This window comes from Homarus americanus, unplaced genomic scaffold (genome assembly GCF_018991925.1).
Source record: "Homarus americanus isolate GMGI-L3 unplaced genomic scaffold, GMGI_Hamer_2.0 scaffold21294, whole genome shotgun sequence".
NCBI classification, from domain to species: Eukaryota; Metazoa; Arthropoda; class Malacostraca; order Decapoda; family Nephropidae; genus Homarus; species Homarus americanus.
In genome coordinates this window covers 132,119-156,892 of record NW_024724694.1, presented here as the reverse complement: position 1 = coordinate 156,892, position 24,774 = coordinate 132,119, and the positions used below count along the sequence as shown (strand labels likewise).

The following is a 24,774-nucleotide window of genomic DNA, read 5'->3' as shown; positions in this document are numbered from 1 at the left end:
ACGCGGGCGTGGGTGTGCGGTGAGGCGGCGCGGGCGTGGGCGGGAGGTGAGGCGGCGCGGGCGTGGGCGGGAGGTGAGCCCCCCCGCCGGGCAGCCATGGGGCGGGGGGGCGTGGAGGGGGGCAGGTAGTGACCAGCATGACGCACCTCCACGACCCCGACAACGATGACATCGAGCGGGAGCTGTACCAGCTGGGCCTCACTGATGTGCCGCCGCCCCCGCCGCCCGCCCTCAGGGGCGCCCTGCCCGCCGTGTGGCCGCCTGCATCCTCCGCCCGCAGTCGCTCCGCCCCTTCCATCCAGGAGGACTCCATCGTCGACCCCCCCGTCCTAGTAAATCCCAGGCCACTCCATGGTCCCCCCTCCCACACCCAGCATAACCCCTTCACCGCCTTCACCACCGTCGCCGGGGATGGGGGAGGGAGGGCGCGGCTGGGTCTGTGGGGTGGCGCCCCCCCACCTGTGTCAGGCCTACACCACAGCCTCACCAACCTGACATTGGACAATCCTGGCCATGTCTTTCCACCACCTACCCGCGCCCCCGACCCCACCACTCTCTTCAATGGCGGCCTCACCACCGCCGCCACTACCACGGAGGAGGCAGTGACGACGGTGTCGATGGACGGGCTACACGGGACGAGCTACACCACGGCCACCGGCACCGTGTGGACGCAGGACCCCGGGGCCGTCCACTACCCTGTCTACGTCATGCCGCAGGACTTCAACACTCTGCCCCGGGGGCCCCCCCAAGCCTCCCCGCGCCCCGAACTGGGTGAAGAGGACGAAGAGCGACTGGCAGCGCTGGTGTCGAGCGTGGAGGCCGCGCTGCGCAGGATACACTCGGGTTTACAGGAGTCCTACATCATGTACGAGAACCCTGACGACGAGGAGGACCCCCCGCCACCCCAACCTGTCACCGCCTCACTTAGGGACCCCCCGCCCTCACCTGTACCACCCCACGAACCTCCGGGGTCCCCACCGCCCCCGGCTAGCCCCCAGGAGCCCATTTCGCCAGGGCCCCCTCCTGGCGGGATAGGAGCCGGCCCTCCTCGCCTGGTGGGCCCCGACAACGCCTCTCGCCTCTCCCGTCAACTGGGGTTCATCCCCATCCAGGAGGGAGCCCCTCAGCCGCCCCCCCGCCACGCCGACCACCACAAACACCACCATCACCACCACAGACTCAGCAAGAAGGTCAAAAACCATAAATCAAAGGTAAATTGTTGATATACTTATTCCTCCACCTTAGTCCTGCGTCCACGTGCTGCACCCCATCACCCCCATACTGCATCCCATCACCCCATACTGCATCCCATCACCCCATACTGCATCCCAATACCCCCATACAGCCCCCATACGGCCCCCATCACCCCTATACTGCCCCATCACCCCATACTGCATCCCATCACCAGCATACTGCACCCCCATCACCCGCATCACCCCCATACTGCACCCCATCACCAGCATATGCCCCATCACCCCCAGGCTGCACCCATCACCCCATACTGCACCCCATCACCAGCATACTGCACCCCATCACCCCAGGCACCCCATCACCCCCATACTGCACCCCATCACCCCCATACTGCACCCCATTTTCCTAGTACTACACCTCTGCTTCCATACTACCTGTGTTAACGATAGCTTGTAACCCACCTGTATCAATGATAGCTTGTAACCCACCTGTATAGCTTGTAACCCACCTGTATCAATGATAGCTTGTAACCCACCTGTATCAATGATAGCTTGTAACCCACCTGTGTTAACGATAGCTTGTAACCCACCTGTATCAATGATAGCTTGTAACCCACCTGTATCAATGATAGCTTGTAACCCACCTGTGTTAACGATAGCTTGTAACCCAGCTATGTCATGTACAGGTGCTGCTATCCGGCCTGATGAGCTGTCCGGGGCCTGGCTTCCGGCTCCTCAAGGTGCACAGGGACTCGCAATCCGGTCAGGGGTTTGGATTCTCCATTAAGGGCGGTCGAGAAGCTGGTAAGTATCTTGAGTGTTCTCCTGCCTGTTGTTGTTCTCCTACCTGTTGTTGTTCTCCTACCTGTTGTTATTGTTCTCCTACCTGTTGTTGTTGTTCTCCTACCTGTTGTTATTGTTCTCTTACCTGTTATTGTTATCCTACCTGTTGTTGTTCTCCTATCTGTTGTTATTATTATCCTACCTGTTATTGTTATCCTACCTGTTGTTGTTCTCCTACCTGTTGTTATTATTATCCTACCTGTTGTTGTTCCCCTACCTGTTGTTATTGTTCTCCTACCTGTTGTTATTGTTCTCCTACCCATTGTTGTTATCTTATCTATTATTGTAGTTCTTCTACCTGTCATCAGTTAGACTATAAAGGTGTTATTAACCTGAATTATTTATTTTATTTACATGTTTAAATTTTTTTTTAGGGTGGGTGGGGGTGTGGTCGTTGTTTCCAGGCAATGTTTTGATTACTTCTCAACCAGTTTTACTCATACTTTAAGAAAAAAAAAACATTCGCTATTGTTTTTGTGTGATGTGTTGTCTTTTGTTTTGTTTGTAATTATGGAATAAATCTTTTGTTTATGCCAGGATGTACAGTATGGTATTGAAGACGTCGTTTTCTTTGAATGATTACGCTATGAAGGGAAGGGGGGGACTTAACCTTCTCACGCACAGGTACAAGTTCAGGTACAGAAACAATTTAAGAGGTGCTGGTACATAACACAGGTATAGGTACAGTTACAGAAAGTTACAAGTATAGAGAGACACATACACAAGTAGAAGTATCTGTTACTAGGAGAGATACATTCGTAGGTACAGATACAGTTACAGACACAAGTACAGATGCAAGCATATATGCACTCAGAGACACGAGTATAAACACAATCACGACCACAGAGACAAGTACAGATTCCAGGTTGATAGTAGAACACGATCACAAATTTAAGGCAGAACGCTCGAAACACACCCGCCTTGTTTACATCCCTCAGTGAAGCGTGGGTCTCAGCTGAAGCGTGAGGGTAAATATTAGTTCAGGATCCAGGTGAAATACAAATGTGTTAAATAAATTTATGGTTGCAGGGAAAATGTTTTCAGGAAATACACGAAGGAACTTGAATCACCTTCGTTGTGAGTGGTGGTGTGTGATGGATCGTGGGGGTGTTAGTTCAAATGGACCCCAGTCGTAATAAGTCCCAGTTCTAATAGGCCCCAGTTCATGTTAGGCCTCAGTCCTTAAAGGGTCTAGTCATCAGAAGCCCCAGTCTTAATAGGTCCCAAGTTCACTTAATGTAATCAATTAGTATTGGGGTTCATTAGGACTGGGCCCCTGATATTTTGGTCAGGTTATGTTGGGGCCTATTGTGACTAGGGTCTATTAGAACTGGGACTTATTATGAACGGAGGAATAATGAATCGGTCTTATAATGACTGGGACCTACAGTATAGTGACCGGGGGCTATTATGATTTGGGGTTATTTGGATTGGAGACTGAGTGGGGTCTATCATGATTGGGGGCTGTTGTGAGATAAAGCTAAATTAACTTGTTTAAGCTAAACGTAACCTAAGTTAGTCCAACACTAACCTAATATTCCTAGACTTGACCAAGGCCGTGGTTTCGGGGTCGAATCTGGGGATTAGTTTGGCTCGTGTGGGGTCGAATCCAAATGTCTTGTCCATCAGTGACAGGTCAAGTCTCTGCCTCCTCTCACCCGTGAAGGTCCTCCGTCTTCTGCCACAGCGACTGTAGTAGTGTTACACTGTTCTCATGTTGGCTGATTTAAGATTCCCGTATTTTAGGATTTGCACCCATTAAGACAAGGCTGTCTATGACCTGCAACCTCATGTGCGAATACCACACACACACACACACTGTATACTAAGCCTTCGGTACACAAGGAGGCAGTGTGGCAGGCACTACACCTGATCGCCTCCACTTCCTGAACTGTAGAGTTAGGTACCTTTTCATTGTTGGATGAATAAGGAATGCCCCGGGTGCGAACCAGCGGCCTTTACTTATAGCAGTAGAATGCAAAATTTGTCCTGCTTTTATTTTATTTAACACTTCCGAAAAGGAATTCACTTTCTGGCTTCACATGGTCGTCTCAGCTGTGACTTGCAACATTTAAGAACAAATAAAAAAATATATTTGTGTTAACGTCACGTTTCTTGTCGAGGGTGAGCCTTCACTCTTGTAAAGGCCTTGTGTTCATACACCTGTCCACCCTTCAAAAATTGTCCTTCTAAATTCTCATCAGACGACAGTTTTGCTCCAGAATCTGATTCCTCGTGTCTTCAAGAAGGCCTTTAGTGCTTCCACGACCCCGGAATTTCTGTACTTTGAAAAAATTATAAAACGCCCAAAATAACTCGTGGGTTCGTAAATTTAAGAACCAAGAGGTATTACCATCCTCTCCTCTCTCCCGTATCTCTTCTTTCTCCTCTCTCTCCCCTATCTCTCCATCTTTTCCTCCGTTCATACTCTTCTTCTCCACTTTCCACACCTTCCCTTTCCTCCCTGCCTTAGGACATATTTACTAATTGCTTTTCTGTCAACTCCTTTGATCAACTCTTTTATGACTGTGTGGTAATGTGGGTGGTCGTCTGTGTAGGTCGGGTCGTTCATGTGGTAATGTGGGTGGTCGTGTGTGTTGGTTGGGTCGTTATGTGGTAGTGTGGGTGGTCGTGTGTGTAGATCGGGTCGTTCATGTGGTAGTGTGAGTGGTCGTCTGTGGAGGTCGGGTCGTCCATGTGGTAAAAGCAACAGGGACCCACCAATCTCATCTTTGAGACGATGCAACAGTGTCACCTCAACAGTTGTCATGTGTCACTTCAACAGTTGTCATGTATCACTTCAACAGTTGCCATGTGTCACTTCAACAATTGTCATGTGTCACCTCAACAGTTATGTGTCACCTCAACAGTTGCCATGTGTCACCTCAACAGTTGTCATGTGTCACCTCAACTATAAAACGTAAGGCGACAAAAGGGGCCTAAGACCTAATATTCCACAACCTAACCTAACCAAACCTAACCGAAGAAGAGAAGCGAAAAGAGGAAGAGAAAGAGGGAAGAGGAGACGGATAAGAATAAAAGAGGAGGTAAAAGAAGAGTAGAGAATGATAATGACCTTGATAAACATTCCTTCGTGTTAATGTTAAGATTAGTTTTTGTATTTATGTGTATGAGTTGTATTAGACATCAGTGTTGTATCAGTGTTTGAGCTTGTGTTAGTGTTACTGATTATGGAGGTGTTGGGGGCAGTATGGTGATGGGGGCAGTGGCAGTATGGTGATGGGGGCAGTGGCAGTATGGTGATGGGGACAGTGGCAGTATGGTGATGGGGGTAGCGGCAGTATGGTGACGGGAGCAGTGGCAATGATGAGTAGGAAGTCAGTTGTGGCGGTATTGCATGTGAAGGAAGGAAGGAAGGAAGGAAGGAGGCCTGTGTTTGCTAATGCTTCCTAGCTATTCACCAACAAGACCTTCCTCTCTCTCTCTCTCTTTCTCCCTCCCTCCACCCTTAATATTTAACGCTATGTACATGGTAAACTGACGACACGAGGAGGAAAGGAAAGAGGGAGTGAGGGATAGGGGAAGATAAGAGAGGAGAATGAGAAAGAGAGAGATAGAGAACAGGGGAACGAGGAAGGGAGGATGAGAGGGAGGGAGGAAAAACGTAGGAAAGGGAGGGATAAGAGTAAAGGCTGAGGGAGGGACAGGGGGAGAGGATAGAAGGAGGGAAAGATAAAAGAGGAGGATGAGGAAGGGGGGAAAGGGGAGAGAGAGGAAGGAGAGGGGTGAGTGAAGCGCGAAGAAGAGGAACAGGACGTGATAAAACAGGAAGAGGAAGGAAGGAGGTTGATAAAGCACGGAGGGAAAGGGGAAGGAGGAGAATAAAAGTGGTAGGGAAGAGAGGGGATAATGGAAGAGGAAACCAAGGAAGAGGAGGTGGAGGGAGGAAGAGCAAGGGCGTGAAGGAAGAAGAGCGAAGATTAAAAGAAAGAGATAAGAAATAGGGAGTGAAGGAGAGAGTGAGTGTTAGAGGAAAGAGAAGGGGAGAGAACAGGGAGGGGAGAGCATGGAAGGGAAGGGGAGAGCAGGGAGGAGGAAGGGAAATGAGGGAGGGGGAAGGGCGTAGGAACAAGGAAGGAGGGGGGAAGAAAACAACATAAAACAAGAAAATATAATTGAATCCCAGGACGAGTCGTGCTGGCGTCGTGGTGACCCTGACCCGTCTATTATGTGTGTGGGGGCGGGGAGGGGGTGGGGTGGGGGAGGGAGGGGAAAAGGGGAGGGAGGGGAGGAAGGGGGAAGGGTAAGGTGCAGGGAAGGGGAGGAGATCTCGGGAAACATTGGTCACGGATTTTCTTGAAACCTGAGACTTGGACGTTGGTTGTGCCCCCCACCCTTTTCCCCCACCATATCCCCTTCCCTCTCACCCCTCTTCCTTCCCCCTCTCCGTCACCCCACACACAAAAAACTCCTGACGAGTTTGATGAGAGGGGATTGATAAGTGTTCGGGGATGTATCGTGTGTTCAAAATTAATGGAAGGTTCGAAAGAAATGATAATTGGAGAGAGAGAGAGAGAGAGAGAGAGAGAGAGAGAGAGAGAGAGAGAGAGAGAAATAGGAGAAACTGGAGGAGGAGGAGGCGGAAGAGAGAAAGCAAAAGTGCAATGATTATAATGAAGAGTAATAAATAAAAGGGGTATAGAGAGGGATAGAAGCAGTAGGAGATAACGATGGGAAGTGGGGAGCAAATGAGAGAGATAAGTAAGATAGAGATAGGATGTTAAGGGGATTAGTAAAGAGGAAATAGAGGCAATGAATAAAGATGGTATAGGAAGTGGGAACAAGAAATGAATTGTATATTTTCCTCTTCTGTTTTATTAGTTAGTTTCTCTGTCTATCTTCGTATTTATTTACTTCTTCTGTCTCTCTAACCATCTCTTTCACTATTTCTGTCTATGTGTCTGTCTGTCTTATCTAAATCTATTATTCTTTTCTGTCTCCTCTTTATATCTCAATTTATTTCACTTATATTCTCTATTTCTCTTTTACCATCTTTATTATCTCTATCTCTCTTTTACCATCTTTATTATATCTATCTCTCTCTTATCATCTTCGTTATCTCTTTCTCTTCCTTCCCTCTTTCTTAATTCTCCCGTTATCATAGTTCACAGGTACAGGTGTACGCGGAGACTCGGGGCGCTACCTCTGTCCCAGGTTAATGGCCAGGTAGAGGGTCGTTTGGTGACCTCTAGGCATGGTGACCTTCGTTAATTAAATGACTGGCAGATCAAGGGGACGGGGAAGGATAGGAAAGGGTGGAGGAGGAGAGGGGAAGAGGGGGGGGAGGGGGGTTGGGAGTGGATGGGGAGAGAGGAAGAGGAGGAGAGTAGGGGGAAGTTAGATTGGAGATATATTACCTCTTACGTGTTGTTGTGGTGGAGTTGTGGAAGTAACAACCTTGTATTTATTGTACTTCCCGTTACAACCTCATTACAACACCTTCCTCTCCCCTCTGTATTTCAACTTATCACACCGAGCAACTATACAGGCGAGCAACCATATCATGCTACTTTACAGGACACTTAGCTCAGGTCAATAATCACAGTGTAAGACCAGTTAGTTCAGTAAGCAGTTCATGTACTCTAACACAGCCTCGCCTCTTGTGAACCATTCAACATATATCTCATGTTATTAGTTAAGTCAGTGTTTATGAAAAATTTTCCATCTTTAAATTCTACTTTCTACACGGATCACACTATTGAGATGTGTCGAGGAGAAGCAGATCTCAGTTCGCTGTAATACTACTTGGGCTGTGGTCTCGTTAGATAATTCCTTCTAATCCTTTAACAACTTCACCCTTGATGTAGGTAAATGCTTCCCTTCACAACCCCCATCCTACGATATCCTTTACCTCCTGCACCTTAATCGTAATTTGACGATAATTTTCACCTGCGACACTTCTCTCTAGGCATAACTCCTGATACAGGTGGCAGGGGCGGCTCCAGGAATATCAAAAGGAAGGTGTCCAAGATGTTTTGTGGGTGGGAGGAACAAGGCGAGCAAAGTTAGCCCCACCTGCTCTCTCACTGATTGCTAAACGCTCACTGAAATTGGCCTCTCCTCTCCACAAGCTTGTCTAATATTTGCTGCCTTGTTTCCTCTCTAAGTGTATAGCCATAAGATCAAAAGAGAGAAAGACATGTAATGGCAGGTTCAATGTACACCGTCCCCCAGTGCCATGCCATAAGCCAAACATGAATAACTAGCCGGGATACTTGGCGTTGTCCGGGTTTGTTTATGACGAAGTAAATTTAACCTCTGCGGGGCCCTCCTCCTAGTGTTAGAGAGGGCAAGCACATAGCCAGTGTCCGTCCTTAACCAAAATTAAATACACATACAACAAAACATAGACCATTCCAGCCGTCAGAAACTGTGATCATACATAGGGGGGGCAAGGGTCCACTTTTGGATGGGGGCTGGCATTATTGGGGCTTCTCAGTTGTATTTTATATCACCAAACATCATCATTATCATCTTTTTTTTACATTATTATTATTTTTTTTAAACATTTCTATAAACATTGTTCTCTCTTCATGTGGTCAAAATCGCTGAGAAAACTAAACAATAAGACGAAAACAAACAAACAGATGAACCACTAAGTAACCCTTGCTGACACCTGAAGACAAGATGGTGCCAAGCTCTTTCAATAAACCGTTAATTATTATTATTATTATTATTATTACACATACACACACATACACACACACACACACACACACACACACACACACACACACACAGACACACACACACACACACACATCTCCAGAGCCTTGTTGTAGTGTGCGTTTATGTGTGCATGCGTATTATGAGCGTGTGTAGCTGGACAATATCCCTAAGTACATAGACGAGAGAGAGAGAGAGAGAGAGAGAGAGAGAGAGAGAGATCCACGGTAAGCGACTGATGTAGTAAGGGGGGGGGGAGGAAGCCGCCTGTACAATACACTAATGTACTTCCATAATTTCTTAATGTATTTTAATGTATTTGGCGTCCACCCTAGAATAAAAACTCCTATTCATTATTTTCTTTTCTCTTTGGTTTTTCTTTTATTTTTTTTTACGTGAAAGAAGAAAATAATATATCGGTTTTGTTTATCTTTGTCTATTGTAATTATTTTGTGATTAAAGAACTATATGATGTAGTGATTAAAGATATCTAGATTGTAACCGTGAGATATCAAAACAGAAGCCAGGAAGGATATCTGAACTAACCATTAAATATAGCTAACCTTTTGACCCCTAATATGGAACAGTCTCTACTTTATACCACCCACCCTAATTCTTTTTTTTCTCTCGGCATTTTCAATAACATACACGCGAGGTCGTAAATATTTGCTTGTCCGTGTGTGTGTGTGTGTGTGTGTGTGTGTGTGTGTGTGTGTGTGTGTCCCATTTTTACTCGAAATTTTTACATCAATTTTTTTTTATTTCGTTTTTTTTTATTCGTCTCGTGGAATGAATATTTATTTTGTTTATTTTGAAAGAGTATATCGAATTTTTTTTAAGAGTATTTACAGTACATCTCCTTCACTTACACCCCCCTTACACTTCCTTCCTCCTTACACTTCCTTCCTTACACTTCTCCCCCTTATATCTTCCTCCCTGTCTTGTGGTATCCTTTTTCCTTTATTTACTTCGGGCAGACAGACAGACAGACAGACAAGGAGTTGGGACGAGCTCTAATGACTGGCTGGGTTTAATTGCCTCAAGTCTACTTTTTACTTCTTTAACTCAACTCCAGACGTCTTACGAAACTACTTCCATGTAGTTCTTTCCTCCTCCTCCTCCTCCTACTCTTTCTTACTCCTTCTCACTCCTATCCTCCTCCTCCTTACTCCTTCTTACTCCTTTCCTCTTCCATCTCCTCCTCCTACTTTTTCTTTTCCTTTTCTCCTCTTTCACCCCCTCCTTCTTACTCCTTTCCTCCTCCTCCTCCTTTCCTCCTTTCACCCTCTTCTAATCTTCTTAATCTTCTTGTTATGTCTCCTCGTTATCATCCTCCTCCTCCTCCTCCTCCTCCTCCTCCTCCTCCTCCTTCTTCTTCTTCTTCTTCTTCTTCTTGACAATGAAAATATAGTGTGGTGTCTTTCTCATTAATGAAGACACAGGAGGTGGCAGGGTAGTGGTGGGTTAGTGGCCTAGTGGGTTAGTGGGGTAGTGGTGGGGTTAGTGGCAGGGTATTAGTGGCAGGGTAGTGGTGGGGTTAGGCAGGGTAGTGGTGGGTTAGTGGCAGGGTAGTGGTGGTTAGGGCAGGGTAGTGGTGGGGTTAGTGGCAGGTAGTGGTGGGTTAGTGGGGGTAGTGGTGGGTTAGTGGCAGGGTAGTGGTGGGGTTAGTGGCAGGGTAGTGGTGGAGTTAGTGGCAGTGTAGTGTGAGTAGTGGCAGGGTAGTGGGGTTAGTGGCAGGGGTAGTGGTGGGGTGGTGGGTAGTGGTGGTGGGTTAGTGGGTGGGTGGTAGTTAGGTGGCAGGGTAGTGGTGGGAAGTTAGTGGCAGGGTAGTGGGTGAGTTAGTGGCAGGTAGTGGTGAGTTAGTGGCAGGGTAGTCGTGGTGGAGTATTGGTGTTAGTGGCAGGGTAGTGGTGGGGTTATTGGTGGAGTATTGGTGTGGTTAGTGGTGGGCAGTGGTGGTTAGTGGCAGTGGGGTAGTGGTGTGAGTTAGTGGCAGGGTAGTGGTGGAGTTAGTGGTGTAGTGGGGGGTTACAGTGGGTGAGTTAGTGGGGGTATGGGTGAGTTAGTGTGGGGTGGTTAGTGGCAGGGTAGTGGTGGGCTATTGGTGAAGTATTGGGGTTAGTAGTGGGTGGCAGGGTAGTAGGGTAGTGACGAGAGATAAGGGGTTGTGAGAGGCAGGGAGGAGGGAGTAGGAGAGAGGTAGGAGAAGGGAAGAGAGAGAGTAGAGAGAGAGAGAGAGAGAGAGAGAGAGAGAGAGAGAGAGAGAGAGAGAGAGAGAGAGTCCCTAATATGGGGGGGGGGGGGGTGAGGTGAGGGAGGGGAAGGTAAGAGATTAAGCAAGGAGTGAGAGAGGTAAGGTGGGGGTGATGGGGAGAGGAGGAGTGTCAGGGGAAGGTAGGAGAGGGAGGAGGATAGGAGAAGAGGATGGTAGGAGGGGAGGAGGACGTGGGGGGGAGGGAGGTAGGGGGGGGGAGGGGGAGTAGATAGTGGGAAGGTTGGGTGTTCCTTGTAGGTAGAGGGAGAGGTAGGGGAAGGGCAGGGGTAATAAAGGGAGGGTAATAAAGGGAGGGTATAAGAAGAGGGTAAGTGTTTGTCGTGAATTTATGGCACCAATTAGCCAGTTCATTCAAGTAAGGGAGCATATAGCCCTCACCTCTCAGACCTCCAACCATTACTTCCGTCCTCGATAGACAGACAGATACACACAAAGACAACCACCGCAATCTAATCATCTCTCCCCCCACTCAAAAGTTGTTGCCTTACTATGAACTATTCTGACTCGTTCACGATAATAACTCAAATCTTAAGCTTATTGTCAATTCTGTTTCTGACTCGTTCACGATAATATCTCAAATCTTAAGCTTATTGTCAATTCTGTTTCTGACTCGTTCACGATAATAACTCAAATCTTAAGTTTATTGTCAATTCTGTTTCTGACTCGTTCACGATAATAACTCAAATCTTAAGCTTATTGTCAATTCTGTTTCTGACTCGTTCACGATAATAACTCAAATCTTAAGCTTATTGTCAATTCTGTTTCAATTCAGTTTGGGCGACTCTCTGTGAGACTCGGGGAGGGAATGATAAACTACCTCCTATCTTTGGTGCTCCAGTAGATGTATCTTATTCAGAGGACAGAGTTTTTATATTGATAGAGGAGGCTGGTCTGGTTCACCTAATATAGAGGTTAGTTTTATAATCTTTTAAGTGGACGCCGCGGGTCGTAACCATCCAAACACCTTATTGGCTGTGGCTTGTGAGAGAGAGAGAGAGAGAGAGAGAGAGAGAGAGAGAGAGAGAGAGAGAGAGAGAGAGAGAGAGAGAGAGAGAGAGAGCACATACTCCTAAGGATCAAGCCTCTCTAGGTTGCTCATGTCAAGAGAATTACAGTTTAAGTCTGGATTACCATAACGTCGATTAGCTAAAGGAGATAATTGAGGGATTACTGAGAGGGGGATTACAAACTCTGAAGGCCACAACACTTTAAAGTTAACCCTCAGCAAAAAATAACACACGTTCAACCTGTCTACAGATTTGAAGTTTATACTCCCCAATTTTTCTCGTAATTATTGATGTAAAAACGCCTCTAACTGACGCATTTAAATGAAGTAACGATGATGAATTCTCTAAGAGTCTTAAATTACAATGTCTCATTAACTTATGATACGCTAAAGGATTTAAATGGGCCATTAGGTTAGGTTAGGTTAGGTTACGAATTTTTGAGAATGTTGAGTACAGTGAATCCGATAACTGATTACGATATCTTAATGCATCGTACATCAAGGAATTGTTATCGTACTCAGGGGGTTAACTCATCGTACTCAAGAGACTAACGCATCTTGCTTAGGAATTAATGCATCGTACTCAAGGGATTAATGGATCGTACTCAAGGGGGTTAACGCTCCCGCTATACCCCCACTGTGTATGTATTCAGTAATGTTGTTTTGGTGCAAGGAAAAAAACTTCCCTCTGTTGTGCCATTTTTCCCCTTCAGGTTTCTTTTTACGATACTTTTTCCTTTTTTTCCTTTCTATTTTTTGGGGTATTTTTTTTACTATTGTCATTATTTCCCTTTCTTTATTTCTTCTTTTAATTTCCTTTCTTCCTTTCCATATTATTATTATTATTATTATTATTATTATTATTATTATTATTATTATTATTATTATTATTATTATTATTATTATTATTATTATTCTCTCTCTCTCTCTCTCTCTTCCCGTCTCAGGGCTCAGGGATATAAACTCACTCTCTCTCGTCTGTGTATCCGATATTTAAATGGTATCGAATCCAGTTAAATAGGTTCAAATCCTTTTTTGAACCAGTTACATAGATTCGAATCCTACTATGATCCTGATTCTTTTTTTCTCTGATCCTTCTATTAATGTCTTTGTGTTTTATTTGATAGCTATTGTTTTTGTCACTGGTTAGCGTAAATCATTCCGAGGCATCATAACAATTAATGGAAATATCAAATGATAATTATTATTATTTTTTTTAAGATTTATGAGAAGGGTGAAATATATATTTGCCCTTGTGAATTTTTGTCATTAGGAAAATATTTTTGAGGGTAAAATTTAGGAATGTGAATACTGTATTTATATTAGACGTGGAATTATATATATTTTTGTATCTAATTTTCCCATATGTATAAGAGAGAGAGAGAGAGAGAGAGAGAGAGAGAGAGAGAGAGTAAATATGGGTGGAATAATAAATCAAAGAAAAAAAAAACAATCAGCTACTCCAAACAAACAGACATACATACAGCCACTCAGACAGACATACATACAGCCACTCCAGACAGACATACATACAGCCACTCAGACAGACATACATACAGCCACTCAGACAGACATACATACAGCCACTCAGACAGACATACATACAGCCACTCAGACAGACATACATACAGCCACTCAGACAGACATTCATACAGCCACTCAGACAGACATACATACAGCCACTCAGACAGACATACATACAGCCACTCAGACAGACATTACATACACCCAATAAGCGGATCTAAACACTGTGAATTATTATTACACTCAGGTTAAGGTGACGAGCCCGATAAACCTCTTCTACGTAGGCTATTTTTACTATGTGTTGACCGAATGAAAAACACTGGAGATATTTTTGCCTTCTGAGTAATTTTCATCCAGGATTGTGATTAACTCGCCGTGGTATAGGAGACATCTACAGCCAGTTATTTACCTCTGACCTGAAGGAAGCAATTGAGTCAATGACGAGGTGGAGGAGTGATGCTGGGGTCGAGGAGAGTGGGGTGGGGGGCGTGGTTGGGGTGGAGGAGAAGGCAGCGAGAGTGACGGAAGGAGCGTGGGTGGTGGGAGGAACGAGGGTGACGGGAGGAGTAAGGGTGACGGGAGGAGTGAAAGTGAGAGGGAGGGGAAGGAAGGGGAGGGCGGTGGATAAGAACTCGTTGAATTCCACTACTCTGAAAATTGGAAGTTGGAGTAGATTAGAATGATGAGTCCTGAGGCTGAGTTGATGAGATTGATGAATAAAAAGGGTAGTGAGTCAAGGGGTGATGGAATTGGTGGATGGATGGAGTGGGAAGGAGGCCATGTTAATGAAATTGATGTATATAGGAAAGGGATGAAAAACCCTCCTATCCTTCTTGGACGTAATCTATCCTCCGCTAAGATAATTATTTAACGTAACTTAGTCTAACCTAATGTATCCCAAACATAAACTAATGTAGAATAACGTAACCTACCTCTAACGTACCCCTAACCTAACGTACCCCTAACCTAACGCACCCCTAACCTAACGTACCCTAACCAAACGTACCCTTAACGTACCCTTAACGTACCCCTTAACGTACCCTAACCTAACGTACCTCTAACCTAACGCAATACCCCTAACCAAACGTACCACTAACCTTAACGTACCTAACCAAACGTACTTAACCTAAGTAACGTACTGTTAACCTAACGTACCCCTAACCAAACGTACCCCTAACCTAACGTACCCTTAACCTAACGTACCCCTAACCAAACGTAAAATTTAACCTAACGTACCCCTAACCTAATACACCCCTAACCTAACGTACCCCTAACCTAACGTACCCCTAACCTAATACACCCCTAACCAAACGTACCCTTAACCTAACGTACCCCTAACCAAACGTACCACTAACCTAACGTATCCATAACCTATATTTAGTCAGTAGTATGGAAATTTCCCCCTGGATGCGGATCTCGTTCCTGAATGTTTAGTGTTGACCTGTTTCACGAAGCTATATTGAGAACAGGTGACAGTTGATGGTTATATATTTGACAGAAGAGCTTTAGCCTATCTTAGTGTGTTAGACTGAAGGCCACAGGTATTGCAGGAACCCCCCTCCCCCTTCCCCTTGTGAGGTGTCGTCTGCAGCCTGACAACGGGGGCTTTACAGTCTTAATGGAGATATTTTGAGTGAAGGCTGTTGGTGGTTTATTCCCGACGCCCGAGTGTAGTTGGAGAGTGAATCACGGGAGTTGTGTCATTTTTCATCGTCGGTAGTGTTGTGGGTGGAGTCGAAGAGTTATTGATGTGTAAGGCTGGAAGAACTGGACCTAGAACGATGATTTCTGTACTCGTCACTCGTCACCAACACTAGCAGTCGTCACTCGTCACCAATACTAGCATTCGTCATTCGTCACCAGTACTAGCATTCGTCTCTCGCCACCAGGGTTATCGCCAGCAGAGTACAAGATCCACTGACCTGAAATTCACTCAACAGCCAAAGAACTTCTGCCGTCTTTTCCTCCTAAAGTGATGACATCAGTCGCACCATCAACCCCGTCATCAATTTCATCATCAAGTCAACGATCTTTCGGTGACTCTCCCTCCCTCCCTCCCTCTCTCCCCCCTCCCTTTTTCTCTCAGCCTCGCACACACCCTCTTTCCTTTCCTCTCTCCCTCCTACACACTTCCTCCCTCATTTCCACACACTCCCTCCCTCCCACACGATCTCCTTCCTTCCCTCCCTTCCTTACATTTTCCCCCTCCCTTCCTCACACTACCCCCTCTCCCCACACACTCCCCCCCTCCATACCACACATTCTTCCCTTCCATACTACACATTTTCTCCCTTCCTCCCACACACTCTCCTCCTCCATACCACGCACTCTCTCCATCCTTCTCGCACTCAGACTCCCTCAACCATTCTCGTCAACCCCGTCATCAAGTACTGTACTCTACGTCTCTTCAATTTATATGTGTATAAAAACTGATTTTTAAGAGTACGTGAACGGGACGCTTACTGTAGCTCTTGAGAACGAGGGAGGTAGAGGAGGGTAGAGAAATGGAGGGGAAATGAGGAGAGGGGAGGAGGTGAGATAGAGGAGAAGAGAAGAAGGGGATGGGGCAGGTGGGGAGGAGGTGAGGCAGAGGAGTGGGAGGGAAGGGGGGCAGGGCTGACAGATGGGATGGAAGGACAAGAAGAGGTATAGGGGTACCTTTGAACGCTTCCGTGGTGGATGAGAGAGCATTGGGTCCCCCTTTGATGCGTAATTTGACAGGGCCGCCGTGTTTTATACAGGGAACCTTGGTCTTCCCCGGACACGATTGGATCCTCCTTACAATAGACCCGGTAACGATTTGATTAATTTTGTCGGGAGGAACCGGTAGGAGGTGCCTTGCTTCAATGGTTTAGTCGACGGCTGGATGTTTGAATGATGAAAATTATGGCTGGCGGTGTGTGTGTGTGTGTGTGTGTGTGTGTGTGTGTGTGTGTGTGTGTGTGTGTGTGTGTGTGTGTGTGTGTGTGTGTGTGTGTGTGTGTGTGTGTGTGTGTGTATGTGTGTGTGTTGTGAGGACGGAGCAATGGGTGATGTTGTGACGATGTTGTGACTTAAGTGAGAGAGCGAGGAAGAGAGTGAGAGGGAGGTAGGGAGGGAAGATGGTATAGAGAAATGAAGGAATAGAGGTAGAAGGAAGGAGAGGACGAGGGAGGCAGGAGGCAGAATGAAAGAGGAAGGAAGATAGAGAGAAGGAGAGAAGGCGAAGGATTAAAGAAGACGGTGGTTGGGATTGAGAGATTAGTTGTAAAATTCTCTCTCTCTCTCTCTCTCTCTCTCTCTCTCTCTCTCTCTCTCATACACACACACATGACAACAGTGAAGTACTCTCACAGTCACTGCCTGACATATTTTCTTCTCAAAGGAAACTCGATATATTTGACAGCTCAAATTAGAGCCGGACACCTGAGAAACAGCCATTGTCGATACACCTGGTATAACTTAACACACCTGTTGTATCTGGTATAACGCTGCAGTAACCAGTCGTAGCCGATATACCTATGGGAAGAGTTCTAAGTAAGCCTAACTGTTACCTTATCACTGTCGATATACTTAATATAACCAATAGAGCCGCTGTTTAAATAAAATTTCAATATCCTTTTCAGAAAATGCAAATATTCTTTTAATTTATGTTTTGGCAAAATGTCACGTTGTGTGCAGTGTTACAATGCCGTGATCCATTGATTTGTTCCAATTTTAATGGCAGGATACAATATTTTATATGTGTGGAATCATACATACATACATAAATACATATACATAGATACATAGGTATACCTCTCTATAGACATCTTATTCTGGTATATCAAATTATACCAGTTTATATCTTTCCATATGCTAGGATACAATTTGCTATTTTGATCTATCTAGTTAGACCAAGTATATATGTATATGCTGGAGGAGATGGAGTTATATTCAGCACTGGTGGAGGGTGGAGTGATTAATGGCTGAACACGATGAGGGAGTCAAGCCACTGTTGAATCACATCTGAAATACACTAGTTGAAGATTGATGATGTACCTGCACGAGCCATTACCCTGGGTGTTACCTGTTGACGACCACCCGAGTACAGGTAGAGACGACCACACGAGTACAGGTAGAGACGGCCACCCGAGTATAGGTAGAGACGACCACCCGAGTACAGGTAGAGACGACCACCCGAGTACAGGTAGAGACGACCACCCGAGTACAGGTAGAGACGACCACCCGAGTACAGGTAGAGACGACCACCCGAGTACAGGTAGAGACGACCACCCGAGTACAAGTAGAGATACTAAGATTAAATCATCGTGTTTGTGTTGGTTATTCCTTATGCTTCAGAGGTTCTTTAACTGTAATCAGGGTTATCTCAACATAATTAAGGGATTAAGTCTGCATACTCAAGGGGTTAAGTTATCGTATTTAAGGGTTTAAGTCATTGCACTCAAGGGATTAAGTTACTATATTAAAGGGGTTGAATCGTCGTACTCAAGGGGTTAAGTCGTAGTCGTAAGGGGGTGGTCTTCATACTAAAGGAGTAAGTCTTCGCATTAAGCGGTAAATCGTCCTACTAAAGGAATTAAAGTCGTCGTACTAAAGGGATTAAGTCGTCGTACTAAAGGGATTAAGTCGTCGTACTAAAGGGATTAAGTCGTCGTGCTAAAGGGATTAAGTCGTCGTACTAAAGGGATTAAGTCGTCGTAATAAAAGGGTTAAGACGTTGTACTCAAAAATGATAAAAGTGAATTGAAGACTTAACAACTTTTCTGATGGGAGGAAGAACGAATTTTTCCATCAGGGCAGATGTAAAGTAAATGGATACCGGCTCGGGGGGGGGGGATAAAAACGTAGTAAATTTTCCTGTCATAGGTGATGTAAAGGAAGTAAACTTTACGATCATGGATGAAATAAAGTGAAAAAAAAAACAAGCTGAAAGGAACTCAAAGAGGACTATGATAATTCTGGAATAAATGGTGATAATTAGGAGAGAAAGAAATGGGTTAAAGTCCATCTCTCGTGAGGCTGGTTCTGTGGTCTTTAAAAGGTCCTATGGAATCACTGGAGGATCCCGGAGGAGATCCATCCTATCCTTACAGCTCATAGGATCTTCTTGGAGGGGCTGAGAGGGGTTGGGGGGGTAGGAGACCATGGTGGACGACAACTATAAGACACTAAAGAGATAGAAGAAGAAGGATAGAGAAGAATAGAGATAATAAACAAGAGCAGAGAGAGAAATCGATTAATATAATATGACTGGTTCTCTCCAATCTATGTGTCTCTCTATGTCTGTCTGTCTGTCTGTCCATCACTGTCTTTGTCTAGTTAGTCGATCTGTCTCAATAAATTATAGATATATACAGAGAGTAGTTCATTTAATGTTGCTAAGAGTGTGAGTGACAAAACAAAAGAGTGATGATTGTAATAGTTTTGAGATTTGGCTCTTTTACGTCTTAAAAGAGAAGCGAAAACCTGCCAGTGTGTTGGTAAAGGAGAGTTTGATGGTTGTCGGCCCTGTTGTTGTGGCCCAGAGGCTTAGTGAAGAATCATCCCGACGCTTAGGTGAAGGGGGCAAGTTATCTGTACCTGGACGTTTTAAGGAACAATGTATCTGTACCCGGATGTTTAAGGAACAATTTATCTGTACCTGGACGTTTTAAGGAACAAGTTATCTGTACCCGGACGATTTAAGGAACAATTTATCTGTACCTGGACGTTTTAAGGAACAATTTATCTGTACCTGGACGTTTTAAGGAACACGTTATCTGTACCCGGATGTTTCAGGGAACCTACATTGAATTTGTCCTAAATTGGAGATACGACGACCCCCGAGAATGCATTGAAGTGACTTTCATAACCTACGACCCAAAGATGACCTCTCAGTCGTTCATAGGTTAAATATCCCTCCAAAATGGATATGTGGGAACACCTTCAAGAAGCCTAGGAAGTCGGATCTAAGTTATTCATGTGTTAGAGTTCCCTTAAGCTGGATATGTGAAGACTAAGCTAACTGACTGGCTTACGAGAGGATTATCAGAAATTCGTAAAAGAACATTGAATTTATAGAAGTGTTCTCTCCTCAATACTGACAATAAAGTATCTTAGACAGTTGTTGAAAATCCTGTGTCTGTGATTGGTAGTTGAGGGTGTAGTACACTCTCAGGAGCCCACACACCCAACAACTACACACTACACAAACTTCGCCCTACCGAATTAAAAAAGTGGGGATTTTTTTTTTTCCAGTGGCAGTTTTTCTTGCGATGTTTCAACTCGTGGTATTTTATCCAGTGTGATTTTATCCGACAGCGAAATGTTTGGTTCTGGTCTTTTGTTTGTCCCAACATTTTACAAATTTCGTAAGGCGCTATATAAGTTCATATGTCTGATGTAACCATTAGACGCAAACATATTGTCAGTAGAGGTAAGCAACTCCCCCCACCATGCCATAGTGTAGTCCAAGGAACCATAATCCTGGCCATTGAAAACAGTAAATGCTGGTTATTAACACATGGGCAAGTCTAGTTGAATTATATAGTCAGGTACAGTACTTGAGTTATCGTTTTAAGAATAACTCCCTGGCGCTTAGACGTACGAACACACGGACGCTCGGACGCAAGGACGCTCGAACGCAAGGACGCTCAGACTCACGGACGCTCGGACGGAAATCATATAACTTCGTGATTTATGTCAACAGTGAAAGAAAAAGAAAGAAACGAAAATATGTGGAAGAAACACAAACACACACACACACACACACACACACACACACACACACACACACACACACACACACACACACACACTCACACGAAACGAAACTCAGGTATGATGACGGCCAGCCAGATAGCGAAATGGACAAGAGGAAGGGAGGGGTGGAGGGAGGGATGGTAGGAGGGATGGAAGGAGGGAGGGATGGAAGGAGGGATGGAAGGAGGGAGGGAGGAAGGGAGAGTCAGAGGATAATGAGGTGCTCTTGGTAGGTTTCGACCCTATTATGTAAGGGACCTAATTACAACACCACTCCACTCAACTCGTAGATGCCTCGACCCCTACAGTCCCTACAGGCCCCAGTTTTAGTGGACACACACACACACACACACACACACAACAACACACACACACACACACACACATACTCTGGCTGGGAGATGAAGATGAAGCAGAAATGAGTTAATCAGTCTCCAGCTGAGGCAGTGGTCAACACACCGTGACCTCGTGAGCTAGTTTAAGGTCATAACAAGTATTGAAGGAGCAACATCGTGTGTGTGTGTGTGTGTGTGTGTGTGTGTGTGTGTGTGTGTGTGTGTGTGTGTGTGTGTGTGATACAGCATCTAATTGAGGCAGCAGAGTTATCACGACAGACACACAACTGGGGTCGTCCGTGGGTCACCTGAGACAAAGGCACTAAGATGGACGAATTAACAACAGGTGTCACCTCCACGTGTACCCCAGTCACCCACGCGTACCCTGTGTCACCTCCATGTGTACCCTGTTCACCCACGGTACCCTGTGTCACCTTCACGTGTACCCTGTGTCACCTCCACGTGTACCCTGTGTCACCTCCACGTACCCATCACCTCCACGTACCCTGTGTCACCCACTGTACCCCCCCATGTACCCTGTGTCACCTTCACGTGTACCCTGTGTCACCTCCACGTGTACCCTGTGTCACCTCCACGTGTACCCTGTGTTACCTCCACGTGTACCCTGTGTCACCTCCACGTGTACCCTGTGTCACCTCCACGTGTACCCTGTGTCACTTCCACGTACCCTGTGTCACCTCCACTTGTACCCTGTGTCACCTCCATGTGTACACTGTGTCACCTCCACGTGTACCCTGTGTCACCCCAGTGTACCCCTGTCACCCACTTGTACCCTGTGTCACCTCCAGTGTACACTGGTCACCTCCACGTACCCTGTCCGCACCTCCACTGACCCTGTGTCCCCCACCCGACCCCACGTGTACCCTGTGTCACCTCCACGTACCCTGTGTCCCACGTACCCTGTGTCACCCCACGTGTACCCTGTGTCACCCCACGTGCCCCTGTGTCACCTCCACGTACCCTGTTCACCTCCACGTACCCCGTGTCACTCCACGTGTACCCTGTGTCACCTCCACGTGTACCCTGTGTCACCTCCACGTGTACCCTGTGTCACCTCCACGGTACCCTGTGTCACCTCCACGTGTACCCCTGTGTCACCTCCACGTACCCTGTGTCACCTCCACGTACCCTGTGTCACCTCCACGTGTACCCCTGTGTCACCTCCACGTACCCTGTGTCACCTCCACGTGTACCCTGTGTCACTCCACGTGTACCCCTGTTTCACCTCCACGTACCCTGTGTCACCTCCACGTGTACCCTGTGTCACCCCACCTGTGTCACCCACGTGTACCCTGTGTCACCTCCACGTGTACCCTGTGTCACCCCCCGTCACCCCACACTGTGTCACCCACACCACCACCCACCACCACTGTGTCACCTCCACGTCCCTGTGTCACCTCCACGTGTACCCTGTGTCACCTCCACGTGTACCCTGTGTCACCTCCACGTGTTCCTGTGTCACCTCCACATATATACACTTGATAAAATACCACAAAAATATTTTCCACAGGACAAAAATCCCCAAATACTTCCCATTAGATAAAATTCTACAGCTAAAATAACATTGAACAAAATGCCACCCGTTCAAGCTACAAAGTTTGTTACTCGCTCTTGAATAAGTTTGAATTAAGCTGCGTAAAATGGGGCCTCTAATATTTGCCTTCATCCATCCTAACCTAACCTACACTAAGATGGTTTAACCTAATCTAACCTAACTCAATTTAATCTAAACTAATATGGTTTTATTATGACCTAACCTAAACTGGCTTAATGTAAACTAACCTAAGCTGACATAATCTAATCTTTCTAACATAACCAATCTAATCAGCGAAAGAGAAGGAGAGAGAGAGAGAGAGAGGAACCAAACTTTTCCAGGTAAGTTTCCGAAAATCCTGATGAATTTGGAGGGGTGTACCAGCTCTCTGATATCTCATTATCTCTATCTATCTATCTAGTTATAGTTAGGCCTAGGCGAAGGTTGGGTTGGGTCTGTTAGGTTAGGTTAGGTTAGGAAGATTAAGTTCAGTCAAGGTTAATTTACGTGAGGTGAGGTGACGCTTGTGAGGTTTACTCTCTTTCCCTGTTTTCGTCCTCCTCCCCCTCCCCTCAAAGAAGAGAGTAAAGAAAGAAGCGAAATACAACTCCTGATGAAAACGATAAGAGAAAAGAGAAGAGGAAAACATAAGTCACCAATCACTTGGCCTCAAAACTTGGAAAACTCATAATTGTCAGACAAACTTCTCTCTCTCTCTCTCTCTCTCTCTGATGATGTTCAAAGAAAACCGCACCTCCAACCCAAACTCCCGGGGTAACTATGATGTTTTTTTAGACCCCCTTTGTGGTGAGGCCTTTCCTTTTCTCGTGATTATTTCTTTGTTTTGGGGAATATATTTAGGGCGCCTATCAACTGCTATATACCGATAGAAATGATATATTAATTTATTTTAGTAGTGGGCCGTGGGTTAAGGTCGTGAGCCGTGGGTTGTGGTCGTGGGCCGTGGGTTATATATTATAGGTGAGTTGGCGTTGATTGGAATTTTACGCATGTTACGTCTATACTGATGCCTCTAATGCTTGATAAGATTCCTGATTCGATTCCCGAGTCAGCATCATCAGGTACTCTGGAATACCTGGATTGGTGCATTGTTCCCGTGTGTTTACCTGGTTGGGTTAGGAGATAGGGATTACCACAGTGTGTATTAGTAGTGTGAAACTAGTGCAGTCTCTCTCTCTCTCTCTCTCTCTCTCTCCTCGGGTAGCTTTCTGGGACAAATAGAATGGTCTGATTACACTTTAATAACTGAACACAGATAGCAATTGGCGGTGGATTTTTATTGTTACAGGATGTGTGTGTGTGTGTGTGTGTGTGTGTGTGTGTGTGTGTGTGTGTGTGTGTGTGTGTGTGTGTGTGTGTGTGTGTGTGTGTGTTCTGTTTTACCAGGAGGGAGGGTGTCCTGGGGTGGGTGGGGGGGGGGGTCGGGTCGTGAGTACGCAGCGACGCACGAATCCCTTGGGGGTCGTTCCTTGGGTCTTATTAGCCGCCTGAGTTACTACCTTCATTTTCTGGAAGGGAAAGATAGTCATAGGTCGTACGTTGAGGGTCGTGGGTCCAGAGACGTAGGTCTGTGGGTAATAGATTGTAAAATAATGTAGATTGTAGGCCCTAAATCATGGGTAGTAGATCGTGGCATGGGTTTGGGGGTCGGGTAACAGTGAATAGTGTGGGTCGTAAGTCATGAGGTGTAGAGAGGTAAGGAGGTGTATAGAAGGGTGTATGGGGAGATGTAGGGGAGGATGTAGGGGAGTGTAGGAGGATGTAGGGAGGTGTATAGAAGGGGTGTAGGGGAGTATAGAAGGGGTGTAGGGGAGGTGTATAGGATGGGGGTGTAGGGGGAGGTGTAGGAGGATGTAGGGGAGGTGTAGGAGGGGTGGTAGGGAGGTGTATAGAAGGGGTGTAGGGGAGATGTATAGAAGGGGTGTAGGGGAGTGTGTAGGAGGATGTAGGGGAGGTGTAGGGAGGGTGTAGGGGAGATGTATAGAAGGGTGTAGGGGATGTATAGATGGGGTGTAGGGGAAGGTAGAGAGGGTGTAGGGGGAGGTGTATGGAAGGGGTGGGGAAGGTGTATAGAAGGGGTGTAGGGGAGGTGTATAGAAGGTGTAGGGGCAGTATATCGAAGGGTGTAGAGGGAAGGTGTAGATGAGGTGTAATGGACAAATAATACAAACCACCTAACCTACCAGAGTCACCTTATCAAAACAATACAATATCCCATTTGCGTTATACAATATTCCCCTTAAAATATTATATATATAATTTCCAAGGACTTAATATATATATATGTTGTTATACCAAATTCTTCACTGGAGAGAAAAATATACAGACACATTTTATGAATTACTGTCAGGTATATACAGTACAACATACTTTGGAGTATTTCAAGCTCCCTGTCTTCCTTAGAAATATTTAGTGGTATTATTTCCACTCTTTTGCAACAAGTAACTATGCTGAGGTAAATGTATAAAACTAAACTAAAAAAATTTACTAATAATCCAACGCTTGCCACCCCACTCCCAAAAAAAGAATTTGAAGCGTAAATTTTTTTAAGGTAATACATACTGTTAATATTACGTGAGTATTAGGGTGGTCGAAAAGTCCATGTGCACCTGCAA

At 45.8% G+C, this 24,774-nt stretch overlaps 1 protein-coding gene across 1 annotated transcript in view; it reads left to right on the top strand.

Moving 5' to 3' along the window:
- Positions 1-80: 80 nt before the first annotated feature.
- LOC121864543 (formin-like protein 5) overlaps positions 81-24,774 on the top strand; it is a 146,546-nt gene continuing 121,852 nt past the window's right edge. The window contains exons 1-2 of the mRNA XM_042363614.1: positions 81-1,211; positions 1,877-1,994. Of these exons, the coding sequence (XP_042219548.1) occupies positions 138-1,211; positions 1,877-1,994 (1,192 nt within the window). The 5' untranslated portion in view covers positions 81-137. The remainder of the gene's footprint in view (positions 1,212-1,876; positions 1,995-24,774) is intronic.